Source organism: Solea solea, chromosome 9, assembly GCF_958295425.1.
Source record: "Solea solea chromosome 9, fSolSol10.1, whole genome shotgun sequence".
Classification (NCBI taxonomy): domain Eukaryota; kingdom Metazoa; phylum Chordata; class Actinopteri; order Pleuronectiformes; family Soleidae; genus Solea; species Solea solea.
The window spans coordinates 9,862,642-9,876,267 of NC_081142.1; the positions used below are offsets into that span (position 1 = coordinate 9,862,642).

Consider the following 13,626-nt stretch of genomic DNA (forward strand, 5'->3'; position numbering starts at 1 on the left):
GAGATTTTTTAATGACTTTAACCATGATTTTTACAAATAGAGAATAGTCCGCCATTATCACCATTATTATGAGATACTAAGTCATAATTTTGAGATAATATCCCATAGTTATGTGATGCTATTTCGAAATTAGGACTAATAATGAGATACTAAGTAATAATTATTGTGCCAAAAACGTTCTGTATTTTTTTTTAAATGCACATCAATTACTTTTTACTCACTTTGAATAAACACTATTGTTGATTGTCTGCATATTCACGACATTTCTGGATTGTAGTGTATATGATCACCTGGCCCAGAGGGTTGTTCCATTGAAATGTTAAAGAGACTGTTGTACTTAGTTAGCTCTGAAACAACCTTGACTTTTATCAAGTCTTCACTGCAGTGTCAATGGAAATGTTTGTTTGAACTGTGAAAGCAATAGCACCATGAGCTTTTGTCAGAGTGGATGAAGAATCTATTTACATACTTGTCTAAATGCAATAAAAAATTCAGAACAGAGCAAACCATAAATAGCAAGCCTTGAACCTCAGAGACTTCTGAAATGTATGAATCAGACATAAGGATACAACTTGATCATATGAAAAACAAATGCATTGGTTAACCCTCTCTGAAGAAGATCAATTTCTGGAGAGTCATAATTTACTCTTTCATTATATACAGTTTACCTTTGTTAGGCACTGTAAAAAAACATGTTCTGAATTCAATTTATTCCAAACTGAATACAGAATTAAGTGAAAACTGGCAAAAACTTATTCTGTATTCTGTATCCAAAATCAACACAGAGAAATTTTGAAAAAAACTCACACCAGGAGAAGACGTTACAAGCATCACTTTCTGTATTGTCACGTTAATACTAATAACATTCAGTCCCAAACATACACGCCTTTACACATTACACATCTTCCTCATAATCAAGACACACTAGCAGACACCATTCAACAGCAGTCAGAGAGGAACATTAGTATTACATTTCATGCAGAGTTGAAATGTGTTTAAGCAGAACCTGCTCATTATGTGACTGTCCACAGCTGAGTGAAACAATGAAAAGGGAAAGGAGTAAAGGGAAATTAAGGATTTTGAGCTTTAAAGACATCATGGCATGGTTGTTGCATAATGGCTGGTGTGTTTGTGTGTTTATTGTCTCGAAAAGGGAAAAAAGTGGCGTGTGCTGCTCCCATTTCCCTTTGCTTTGTGAAGGCAATGAATCTGTCTGGTGTTGGCTGTGCGGCAGGTTCAAGGTGGAGGCAGATAGACTCTTTCGTACAACAGTCACATTGTGCATGGTGAGGTCCTCGTTTGGAACACGTCCTTTCTTGCATTGGTTCAGTACAATCAACAAAAAATTCTGCAAGAAAGTTACTCTCTTTCTCCTTGATATCCCTCCCTCTATGAGCAATTTTCCATTATAATGACAAGCGAAATGAGTTTCTTGTTCCATTTACTGTACAATATCAAGGCACTAGCTCTAGCTAACAGTTCGATGAGCACGCGTTGCTCATAAAGATAATTAAGAAATGAAAAGTGCGACTGGAACCTCTATTATTTCCTTGAATTAGCACAAAAAACCCAAAATGTCATCATGAAAAGGCTACACAAAATCCAGCCTGTGTCCCGTCTGAATTAATCGACAGTAAACACAATATATCAAAAAAAAGATAGAAAAGGTGCTTGGCAACATCTTTTTTTTACTGTCATGTCTGACGAGACTTTAAACATATTAGCAGTTTCTCTCTGACGACGGACTCCACTGTGTCACATCTGTTCATCTTTGTGGAGCCACTGTGGCATCATGTTCATCTGTTTCTCTTCCTCTGTATGATTCTTTTTATTCTTTTGTCTATTTGGAGATTGTTGACCTAATCCTCCTCCATTGTCTATGTTCTGCCCCAGTCATACGTCCTCTTCTGTGTAAGGTACATCGGAGTCAGAAAAACGTCTCTTGTCCTTTGAGGCTTGCGCCTCATGTTGCTCATGTGGAGGAGAGTGAGTCACTAGGGAGATGGAGGAGGATAAAGTGGAGGGAGGGCAGGAGGAGAAATGCAAGAGCAGGTCACACTCCGGGCTGTCGATATACAGGGACTGGGTGCTGTCTTTACGGCGGCCCTGTTGTTCTCTTCTCCTAATCAAGTACTTAAAAGCTCGATTTATAGGAGGAGTGCAAGACTGAGTTGGACTCATGGCTGCACACTGGGAGTGGACACCTGGGGGAAGTTTGACTGTGTCTGGGATGACAGGGTTGCGGCGCTGCAGCGGTTGCCTGTTGGATCGTTCAGAGGTTGAAGAAGCACAGCTGGATATAGAGGAGGTGGAGCTAGCATGGGTGAGGTTTAGTGGAGGGACATGTCCCCCTTTGACTTTGTGTCGCTGGGCCAGGTCGGGTGGTTTAGGTGGACACACTGGCTTGCATCTCCTCAGCTGAGCATCATCCTGTCCTGGAGAAGAGAAAAGATGAAGGGTTAGAGTTGGAGAAATATTTTTCTTTGTTTCACAGAAATCCAGAGAGGGTGAGGACCAATGGAAGATCGTGCAACCATGTTGTCTACCAAATATTACGTTCAATTAGGCAATCATGTGATTTGAAATGGTGATCCAAAACATCAGTTCATTCATTCAGAGAAAGTTTGAGCATGCTCCTGTGCCACACATGCATTTGACACACACACACAAACACAAACACGGTTGCTGTTCCTCCAACCTGCTTTGTTACAGAGAGACGTCACCGCCCCAATCACCATCACTGGTCCAGACCTGCACCATAAAAAAACAGGAAGGGCCCAACCCAGTGGCCCCCGTGGTCTTGTCAGAAACCCACAGGTGAGTGAGAGAAACGGACAGAAGGAGAGTCCAGACTGTACCTTAATACTGACCTTCAGGCTCTGAGCTGTGAGCAGAGGAGCGCTGCTGCTCGTCCAAAAGACTCTCAGAGCTAAGCGAGGCTTCGGAGTCCAAGTTCTCTTGGTCTGAACCGGGCTGCTCCATCTCTGGCAGTCGGCAGGCCAGATCCTCTCTTCAGAGGAACACATGATAAGGACGTTAGAGGAATCAGAGACTGGCGAAGAAGACAGGACATCTGTGAACTCATAAATAAGTCGTCTTTACTTCTCCTGTTTGATGGACTTGATGCGTTCCACGAGGTTCTTCTCAGCCTCTGTGTCTGAGTCCAGAGGCTCGTTTTCAGGAACCACACTGAGATCAGAACTGGCCTTCTCATGAACCTGCACAACACATAAAATCATGCACTGACATCTCGACTCAATCAGAAAATATCCAGTATGTGTTTATAATATGAATAGAAGTATTGATGTACTTATTATACTTATAACAACAAATAAACATTAAGTATGACACAGAGATGCTTTGACAGATATCTGAAACAGATTCAAACTGTTTGTTAGTGAGAAAGGTGAGAAGAGCAGGGTGGATGGTGACTGTGGTTTTCATGCATCTACACATATATTCTTGCACTGTGAAAAGGAATTACTTTTTAAACCAAAAGTTAATATTCAAAGGTTAGAGAGACATCCCCACAATCTAGACAAGACCAACCACTCAACAGCCAAAAAACAAAACATGACTTTTAAAGCTTTGAGTTCTTCTGTAAATAACAAAACAGAAACACAGATAACAAGACGCTGGGAATGCATGGAAGACAAATATATCCATCTAGCTTTGCAAGTTAGATCATTGTCTTGCAAAGGGAGTTACATCACCAACCCACAACCATCTTCTCCCCTCAGAAAGACCAAGACAGATGGCAAACAGCAAAACCTTCACATCGCAGGCTGGCTTTCAACCAAACTCACAGCAACATGCATCTACTACAGTTAGTAAGGAAGAGTAAAAATATTAGGAGATATGGATGAAAATAAACCCATAAATAAAGTAAATAAAATGCAGCCAGAGCATCAAACGTCACCCACATCGAACATCATGCACCGGTGCTTCTACATGACTCACTACAACACACTACAACTACTGAATCTATTGTACCAGGAGAACCCAGTGATACATACCACCACTCCTTTGTAAGGAGCTGAGAACCTGAGAGGTAAATGCCAGTAGTGCTAAGGAGAGACAAGGAACATTGGCCATGTTACCCACGTGACTGCAGAACAACAGCATGGGACACTGTTGTGGTATAATGTAGAGTGTATTAGATAATAGTTCATGACAGATCAGTGATGTTTTTAATAGCTCCCTTTACATCCAAGCTTGAGGCTAAATATCAGAGAGAACACTGAATTGAACCAAGCTGATTCCGCGGCAGGATGTTGCTTACTCTCACCGTGTTTTGTCTCTTAAGTTTGAGCTGATTCATGGCCAAAGCCTCTGCGTACTCCAGCTGCTCGATCTCCTCCATCTTCTCATTGTAACGTCTGATCTGCTCATTGATGAGCATCTCCAAACACCTACGGGGGGATTTCAAGAGGTCACAAGTGTACAGACTTACGCTAAGCTGTTCACTGGTAATACAAGTTCTGTACAGGCAATATGAACAGGGCAGGGCATAAAAGTATTATATAATGTTTTTTTTTGCTACTTCTACATTCATGACTGTCTTACATGGTGGTTTTGGCAACGTCCTTCATGCTAAGGAGTGGATCAGCACTGTCTGGACAGCGCAAGACGCACGGGGCAAAAACGATGGCCAGCGAGTTTGAAGACATGCGGTTGTGAGCCTCCTCTTTACACACTCTGCAAGAGAGAGCGGATATCAGCATTTGTTTATACCTGTATATACCTGCATGTGTATAAAATCCACATTCGATGCAACTTAAACATGTATGGTATAGAACGACATGTAATTAGTAAAGCAATAAAACCAAAGAAAAATAAACTATAGGATATGAAACAATAACATTGAAACAGACAAGGCCACACTCAGACAGGCTGTACCTGACAAGGTGGAAGACGAGTCTCTCCAATGTGTTAAAGTTTGCTGTAGGCAGCTCCTCCAGCACTTTGTAGATGGCATGAAGCTGTTCCTGCTTCTCTGGCAGTTCTAGAGGAAGAGGAGGAAAATAAATAATTATTCACATTTTATAATTTATTACAAAATCTACCAGTCCTTTATTTTAGTGTTACTCGTGTGTGATATTAACATTTTCTACCTTCATTTTAACCTCATCTTACAATTTCCCCCAAATATATAAAGAAAATTACATTTTCTATTTGGCCCATTGTAAAGACAACCAGTGTGCAGATTGTGTCTATTGTAAAATGCTGCCCTCTGGTGGAGAACAGCCTTCTCACCAACTGCATGTAGGAAGTCACTGTAATGTATGAAGGTCATGAGTGGGTCGGGCAGCTCCCTCAGCCACTGTTTAACCAGGCCTGTCACTGTGTGGATGGGGTAGTCTTCAAGGCAGACCTGGTGGGGGTCTAAAACAAGAGCAAAGATCCATGAGACACTGTTGCTACCTGCAGGTTACATTGGTTAACAGTAGACATCATATATATATATATATATATATATATATATATGTATGTGTAAGAGATCTAACCAGTCTCCAGTCGCTGGTGCAGCTCTTTTATTCTGTTGGCAGAGCCAGATTTGCGGTAGATGCCCTCGGTGTAGAGGCCGTTCATCTCCACGTGCTCCAGCATCATCTCCATCACCATGGGTACAGGGTTTTTATCGCTGACCAGGTGACACACCCGCACCCCAAAGTGCTGACCATTGGACTCCTCGTCACTCTGTGAATTCAGACAGGCATCAGCAGTTATTAAGAAGTGCAAACACTCTATGTAACTATGTACAAAATCAGAATTTAAATACTATATATCCACAACTAAGATAGAGCATCACTTAGCTTCTTCATACATAGTCTGATTTTTAAGTGGTACAAAAAATGCCCTGCCCAACTTCTGACTTGAGACATGAAACTAAATATTAATGTCAACAGACATCTGTTTATTTACTGACAAGTACAATTTCTGCAACTTTGAACAAAGATACTAAACTATTGTTTAAATGTAAGAGCCACAACTACTATGCTTTAAAGGTGCTTCTGCAGTTTCATACTTGGTTTTAACAAAGAAATTAAGTGATTTTACCAGTGTACAAATCTTTATGAGCTAATATTGTAGGATTTTTTATTACATCTGCCTATGGCATTATTTGGGATATGTTTTGAATATTTTTTTTACCTTTGTGGACAGAGGAGTGTATTGACACTGTGTGAAACTAAGTGGCCATGGCACAGGTTTGCGCTGTCTATTTGTTCTAAGAATACGAGCAGAGTGATGTGGAATACAGACTTATTAAGTCTGAAATAAAATCATACCTTTTTGGCACAGAAGGTGGAGCAATCGGTGACTATTTTAAAGATGCACTTCTTGTGGCACACCATTTTACAATCTGTAAGACAAGATTTATACATCAATATATTGTTCTGTTATGGTGCTAAGATTTAGTGGAAATGTGAACATATCAGTGTTGACTCACAGCTGCACATGTAGGCCTTCTCCATGCCCCAGATGTAAGAACTACACTGGTCACATGACTGCATAATATTGACCTGATAGTTGACAAAAACATGATCCAGGGGGCTCTCCATCTATAACACACACAGTTGCTCACTTAGAAATCATAATGTACAATACATCAGAATAATGAGCACATCAGAAAATGTCTAACTCTGCACACATACACTTTTGTCTTTTTTCCTCCTTTTCTTCCGAGCTTTAGTGGGCTGAAAAATAAACAGAGGTGTGAATACATTACTTTCTCATATTTGGATGAATGCTACCAAGTGATCATGAATCTCAGTATTTCACCTTTGCAGGTTCGGCTTCTTCTTTCTTCATCTCTCCTCTGATGAAGCCGTCCAGCACCGACTGGAACAAGTTGACCACAAGTTGGACTTCTCCTTTCTGCTTGTCGCCTGCCAGGTGGATCACTTTGTTCTGGTAGCCCGTCATCAGACCTTTGTAGCCAATGGCGGGTTTCTGAGACAGTAGAGAAAATGATGAGTGATGAGAAGATGTGATCAGTACAGTATGGGTTATGTGCCTGCAGACAAACTTACTGTGAGGGAATACATGGCTTTGATATTCTCTCTGAACTGCATGGTGGCTGTGACAAAGATGGTCTCGGTGGCTGACAGCGGCTTCCCCCTGGAGCGGAAATCATTGACCTAAAGAGATACGCAAACAAAACATATTTTTGTGGTTAAATAAATTAAAATAATTTCTTACAATAGCTTAACTTATAGTTCATTTTCATTTACTTGGTTGCCCAGAAACTCGTCGAGGTGACGCAGCTCATTTGCGTTGGTGATTTCACGGTCTAGTGAGGCGTTCCACTGCTCCGAGACACGAGTGGCACGGCTGATCTTTATCGAAGGGTTGCGACTAAAACCTTTACCAGCACGGTCGCCATGTGGCTGGGGGAGAGGCCGGGAAGCATGTCCACCTGACGGGGCTGAGAAGAAGAACTTTTTTAACGAAAACTGTCTACCTGGGAAAAGGTGGACGAATGATACATGGACTATTTCTTCATCTCCCTTCACAAATTGAACTCATACCCCTAAACCCAAAGTAAAGTAATTTTGTTATTACTGAGCATGATCCTGCACGGGTCAGTATTTTCTCAGAAAGCAAACAGCAGGATTAGTCAAGGCCTGGGAATGATAGATGATAATACACCTGTGTTTTCTTTCCATGTCTCACGTCATGAGGTGAAAAAGCAGTGAACTGCACTGGTCTAACAGCTTTAGTGTCAATCATTAATTAACATATTTAGTCCCAGAATTGACACAATATAATTTCTCTTGACGATAAAATATAAACACTTGAGCAGTTTTTTCGTAAAATATACTCCAAAAATACTTTCTATTAGCTTTCGGTGACTTGACAATCTCTGGCCACTGTTTATATTATTTACCTTCCCCTCCTGGTGGTTTTTCACTGAGAATCTGAGCAAGTGTCAGTTCTCCGTTGTCTGGCGTCTGAGCCTCTTTGTGGGGTCGTTTCTTCAAAATCTTGCTGAAGAAACCGCCCGACCTGCAGGGCATGGAAACACAAGCTCGGAAGAATATTCATAAGACCTGTTAAACAAAACCACTGTGTGATTCTTACGGCGATGTTGTCAATGGAAGTGAAGATTCACAATACTGTTTCTCACATCTCCTTAATTTCTAACAGCAGATCAGTTTTTACTGTGCCGCTTTTGATATATTCCATTCTCTAACCATTAAACCTTTTTTTCAGCACAAGGAGAGCCCAGAACTCAGCTCTTCTCTGTCACTCTTGCGTACACACAAACTACACACAAACACCAAACCTGTGTGTATAAAATAAGCCAGTTCAGAATACACCAGTGTTACCTGTCTGGTGTGGATGGGAAGGCGTGGGCTGAATCTTGTTGACCAGAACCATCTTGCTGCTTCTTTCTAAAGGAGCTCCGTCTGGATCCATCGACATGTCCTTCTGAGGGAGAAAGAATCTGCAAATTGGAAAATGAAAATGTAGTTAATGAGTGCACAGGTTTGAGAAAGTTTGGTGGAATATTTGCATTTTCAGGTGTGTCAATAGCACACAAGACATTTGCATGAAAATAGATCAAAGTATAAAGTACATCTCTGGGTGATGCAGTGCCAGCTCCTTCAAAGCCTGGAGACAAACTGTCTACTGATGATGAGGCCATTTCACTCCTGCAGACAGACAATCAATTAATGAAAACACAAACACCGACACTAGGTGGGTTTTCTCACAAAAGCTACACACCAATACACACACACACACACACACAAGATTGGTAATATTGTATCATTTGCCATCTGCTGATTTTCTTGAAGCTATATTTAAACAGGAAACTGTCATTTTTTAGCAAAACAAACAATATGGTGTATGTGTTGGGAATATTTCCAGGTGTAAATTTGGTTGACTTGCTGTTTATGTGTTTAAATTGTTTTTTTTTTTTTAACATCAGAGAAAAAAAATGAAAAACATGACTGCTACAGAAGACGTACAGTGTTTTTTTCCTCCTTTCATCCAAGTTGTGAGATGGAGGGCTGGTGTTCTCAGAGTTTTCTCCTTCACTCCTCCTCCTCCCCTTCCATTTCTCCGGCTTCTCTTTGATTGCTCCAGGACGGCGATGCAGGTTTACTGCTCCTGCTCCATCCCCCAGGCCATTTTTCTCAGGTATAGAGTCGGCAGGCCTTAGGGACAACGTAGATGGACGAACAAGACCAGAAGCAGCAGGTGGAGAAGTCTTTGCCTCCTTCTTCCCGCCCTTTTCTTCCTTCATCTTCCAGGCCACAAAAGTGTACTGGTCCAGCTCTTTGCTATCTGAATGCTCTTTAGGCTTAGAGATCTCCAGGCTTCTGCTCTTCGGCCGGGAGATTTGGTCTTTGCTGACGGCTGAGGAGATGGAGGAAGAGGCGGCTCGATCAGTCTCTCTCTGATTGTGTTCCAGTCCTCTTCGTCTCCTTTGCTCCCTCTTCTCCTGGCTCCGGGATGAGTGGCTCTTACTAATAAGTGGAGGTCGTACTCTGTCTTGTTCAGCATTGGAAGGTATGGAGGTAGTGCTGTGAGCCTGTTCATCTGATGGAGATGTGGATGTAAGTGCGTTGGAGGTCACTGCATCAGAGGGTGAACCAGGTTCTAGTGTTTGACTCTCCAAATCCTGCTCTTTCTCCCGTGTCTCATCCAGCTGGGGACCAGCCTCAGCCACAGTACCATTACTCTCCAAATGTAACTCCTCATCCTCCAGCTCTTCATCCTGTTCCTCCTCCTCCTCCTCCTCCTCCTCTGTATGCGAGCTTGATTTTGCCTCTAGGTCCTCCTCTCCCCTCTCTTCCTCAGTCTCCTGTCCAGAGATGTTCTCATCAAGCATCTCTTCCATAACCAGCTCTATGTCAGGATCCTCTCTTGTTTGAGGCTCTTTTGCCAGTTGTTTCTCCTCCTCTTCTCTCTTTTTCTGTGCGTCCTCTGCTTTCCTAGCTGCCTCTTCCTCCTCTGCTCTCCTCTGTGCTTCCTCCTCTTCCTCCTTTCTCCTGGCTTCTTCTTCCAGCCTCCTCCTTTCTTCCTCCTCCTCTTCCAATTTTCTCCTTGCCTCTTCCTCCTCTTCCCTCCTCCTCCTTTCTTCTTCTTCTGCCCTCCTCTCAGCTTCTTTTTCCTCTTCTTCCTTTTTCTGTTTGTCCTCACGCATGGACTGACACCTGCAAAACATAAATATGTCAACATCATGTCTATCAGGGCTCCAGCAAAATTAATGTAGACCATATTTTTAATATCATGCTATCAAACACAACCAGCTATAGAGACAAACACTTTATCACTGAGTTTGTCCGTGTTCTTACCTCCTGCGTGCTGAATGGCCTCTCACTAGGGCTTGTATTTTGGTAGCACCCTGTTTTTGGCTGTGGTACTCTACTCGCTGTCTGTGCCCTCTCCACACCGCCTGGACTAAAGTTGCTGCACGCTGCCTCTGCTCCTCTTTACAGTATCTGCGCCATGATCGCTAAAAGAGAAGTGAGGGAACACATGAGATACCGTTTCTCTACAAATCCTTGAAAAACAAATCCTTGGTGAACTATGTAATTTTGGCAAGGAACTTGCTTTACGGAGGCAGCCATATTGTGCTGCCATTTTTCTACAGCAGCCCAAACAGACAAACTGTGCATTTTGCTTTTTGAAGTGGATGCTTACTATACAAAATAAGAACGACATCCTTCCAGGTATGCAAAGGCCACCATATGTATTTCACAGACTTGGGAAAGGGTTGAGTGGAGGACATACCCTTAGATGTCACTAATTATTACACACTGGACCTTTAAATGTTGCAAGTGTCTTGTACCTGGATCATGATGGCTGCTTGTCTCATGTCCAAAAACTCCCTCCTTTGGAGACGAGCTCTGAACCAACGCTGAAGGAAGATGATCTTGCGCATTACATCCTTGTGCAGCGTGTCCTGCAGCTGCTGTCGCTCCAGCTCCTTCAAGAACACCTGTACGCATAAGAGAAACATCCCAAAAGTTTGATGAAAGACTTGCAGAGCTATAAAGAAATAAATGGAGACAATTAATTCAATTGATGAACTGAAAGAAAACAGTGTTTAGTCTTGAACCTTAGTTTTGCCTATCTGATACGTGGTGTGGTCCAGGCCCATCTTCTTTTCAAGCAGAGCTGAGATGTCCACTTTACAGGCAGTCACGCTCTTTGGCAACAAAACTCTGAACTGCTCAATGAATTCCTGCCGGGACAAAAGGAAATACATGATAAATTACAGTTAAACAGAGGATCAATGTATGTGGTAGTAATGGATGATTAAAACATAATGTCAATTATTAAAACAGTACATATTTTACTAACAGTACAGGTTTCATTTATCATTAAAACACAACAAAACATTCAACATGATGCTTATCTCCAAATTTTAAAAAACTATAACATGCACAGATCATTGCATTCACTTCTATTCACCATCAAAGTACATACAGCGCATGGTGGTGTGTGATTTTCACAAGGATTTTCCTAAAAGAGGAGTAACTCTGCAGTACCTGGAATGTGTACTTGGCTCCATAGCCTGACCTCCTTATGCGAACAGTTTCCAGCATTCCTGTGTATCGTAGTTGCTGGACCACCAAGGCCTCATCCAGATACATCTCCTTCTGCTCATGTGTATAAAGCACACGGTTAGACACCATTTAGACAACAATATTCACCAATCAAACAATGTTCACCTTTTTGATAGATCAAAGATTTAGTACGGCATTACACTAAATACATGTATAGTCAAGAGAAAAGAAGATATTAAAGACCAAAAGTCATGACAAAGTTGTACCTTTTCAGCATTTGAGCGGATGCACCGGATGAAAAAAGGCTCTGCCCTGTTCAAAGTCTCCAAGAGTTTGGTCAGAGAAGTCTAGTAGAAGGAGAAGTAGGGTTTGCATCAATGGTCAAAAACTGCTGCTGGAGGGTGCAATGCCAAGTTGCTGTGTACAATGTAGATACTGTTGTGAGATTTTACCTGGAACTGGGCGCTGATGCTAGGCGTCTTCTTCTTCTTGTGCAGGTGCAGCAGAGACTTTGTAGTGCGATCGTGCAGCGTCAGGCTCACAATATATTTCAGGGACCGAGAATCCAGCAAACTCTGCACAGCAGTAAGAGAGTGAATTAATTTCCTACACACACTCATAATGATTACAACACAATGATAGAAAACTAATAAAATAAGTTCACAATATTTGCTTCATGTGACTGGAGCAGCATTTCCTGTGTTTACTCCGGTTTACCTTGGGGATGACCTGCTTCTGTTTGGCATTCTTGTTTTTCCTAAAGAAAAAAGAGAGAAAAAAAAGCAGGTGAATTAGATAAAGGGAGACATTAAAAGCTGCGGCAAGAGATGGGATACAGTAGTGGATCTAGTGTGCGAAACTGGGTTAGTATGGACGGGCAACCTTCTCATGCTCTGTCAGTCAGTGATGAATCAAGAGAGGAACCTGGAAAGTGGAATGAATGACGAGTAGAGGCGCGGCATGAATGACAGAACAATGACGATGGAAAGAGGATTAAGGAGATGAAAGTTAAAAATCTAAACAATCACCATACTCACCATACAGAGAGTCATGCACCCTTGATGTCATTAACACATAAAGGGCAGGATGTCCCCTGTGCTGCTATATGTCAGACAGCCGAACTACTACGATGCTGCTGCCACATATTTTCACAAGATTATCTGAAAGACCTCACATGCCACCACAGTTGTCTGGTGATGTTCATGCAGCAGTTAAGTATTCAAGGCATTTCAGCTTTAAGCCTTCAAGAAAACTAAATACTATCAACAGGGCAGAGGTACTCATGTAATGTTATGTAATAAAGAAGCAGGAGTGCTTTAGAAGTGAAGATCACATGAGACGATCCATTTAGAAAAGTGGTTATAAATGTGACAACTGTTACTATCCAGGTGGGACAGAAGCACGTTCTGCCAGAGCCAACTAGACTGGTTTGATCTGGAGAAGAGCTGATGCCAGGCCTGTCTGCAGACTCACTGGAGGACGTGACGCGGGAAGCGGAGGCGACCCCAGGACTGCAACAGCTTGCGGGGGTCCTCACCATCCAGCTGCAAGTTCTTAATGGAGCTGATGATCTCTGCATGCATGTCTCTGATCACACCACGCACATACACCCAGCGTGGAAAGGGAAGGAGAGAAAGGAAAAGGAGGGGGAAAGCAGGACAAAGATTGGGGGAAAAAATGAACAAAATAAAGGAACGGGAGAAGGAAACCCATAAAAGCAGGGATTGATAGAACACGGTTAGGACACACCACTGCAGTTACCCAAGATAGGAACGTACACAGGATAGCTGGGGGTCGGGTATTAAGAGGAACTTCAGCTTTCACTGTCTGTTCGTCCATGAACAATAACCCAGAAAATGGATCTCATTATTCATGTTTTTTTGTTGACCACCCAACCATGCTGCTAGATCCCTTTTAAAAACAGAAAAAGAGACGCACACACACAGACCCGCGGGGGCATTTTGGGTTATATTCACACCCATATCCCTGCCACTGAGGTAGTTAACATGCAGAGCTTAGTTGGAGTTTATGTGATTTGCTATTGTTTCCATGCTGGGGCTTTTACTGGTTGTGTGACTGTAAATTGTTACTGGTGAGG

At 42.2% G+C, this 13,626-nt stretch overlaps 1 protein-coding gene across 7 annotated transcripts in view; it reads right to left on the reverse strand.

Annotated features, from left to right (window-relative positions):
• Positions 1-821: 821 nt before the first annotated feature.
• Positions 822-13,626, reverse strand: part of si:zfos-588f8.1 — a 51,177-nt gene continuing 38,372 nt past the window's right edge. For 3 of the 7 annotated variants that reach the window (XM_058637810.1, XM_058637807.1, XM_058637808.1), the window contains 27 exons: positions 13,002-13,115; positions 12,246-12,285; positions 11,981-12,103; positions 11,795-11,875; positions 11,511-11,621; positions 11,078-11,203; positions 10,808-10,957; positions 10,311-10,471; positions 8,979-10,169; positions 8,585-8,660; positions 8,334-8,452; positions 7,892-8,010; positions 7,236-7,429; positions 7,035-7,142; positions 6,784-6,954; positions 6,657-6,698; positions 6,452-6,563; positions 6,291-6,364; positions 5,508-5,700; positions 5,257-5,385; positions 4,900-5,005; positions 4,567-4,698; positions 4,289-4,412; positions 4,017-4,067; positions 3,103-3,218; positions 2,871-3,010; positions 822-2,435 (listed from right to left, as the gene is read on the reverse strand). In XM_058637810.1, coding sequence (XP_058493793.1) covers positions 1,894-2,435; positions 2,871-3,010; positions 3,103-3,218; positions 4,017-4,067; positions 4,289-4,412; positions 4,567-4,698; positions 4,900-5,005; positions 5,257-5,385; positions 5,508-5,700; positions 6,291-6,364; positions 6,452-6,563; positions 6,657-6,698; positions 6,784-6,954; positions 7,035-7,142; positions 7,236-7,429; positions 7,892-8,010; positions 8,334-8,452; positions 8,585-8,660; positions 8,979-10,169; positions 10,311-10,471; positions 10,808-10,957; positions 11,078-11,203; positions 11,511-11,621; positions 11,795-11,875; positions 11,981-12,103; positions 12,246-12,285; positions 13,002-13,115 — 4,645 coding nt within the window. In that variant the 3' untranslated portion in view covers positions 822-1,893. Of the gene's footprint in view, positions 2,436-2,698; positions 2,752-2,870; positions 3,011-3,102; positions 3,219-4,016; positions 4,068-4,288; positions 4,413-4,566; positions 4,699-4,899; positions 5,006-5,256; positions 5,386-5,507; positions 5,701-6,290; positions 6,365-6,451; positions 6,564-6,656; positions 6,699-6,783; positions 6,955-7,034; positions 7,143-7,235; positions 7,430-7,891; positions 8,011-8,333; positions 8,453-8,584; positions 8,661-8,978; positions 10,170-10,310; positions 10,472-10,807; positions 10,958-11,077; positions 11,204-11,510; positions 11,622-11,794; positions 11,876-11,980; positions 12,104-12,245; positions 12,286-13,001; positions 13,116-13,626 lie in introns of all 7 variants that reach the window. The other 4 variants (XM_058637812.1, XM_058637811.1, XM_058637813.1 and 1 more) reach the window with 3 other exon arrangements.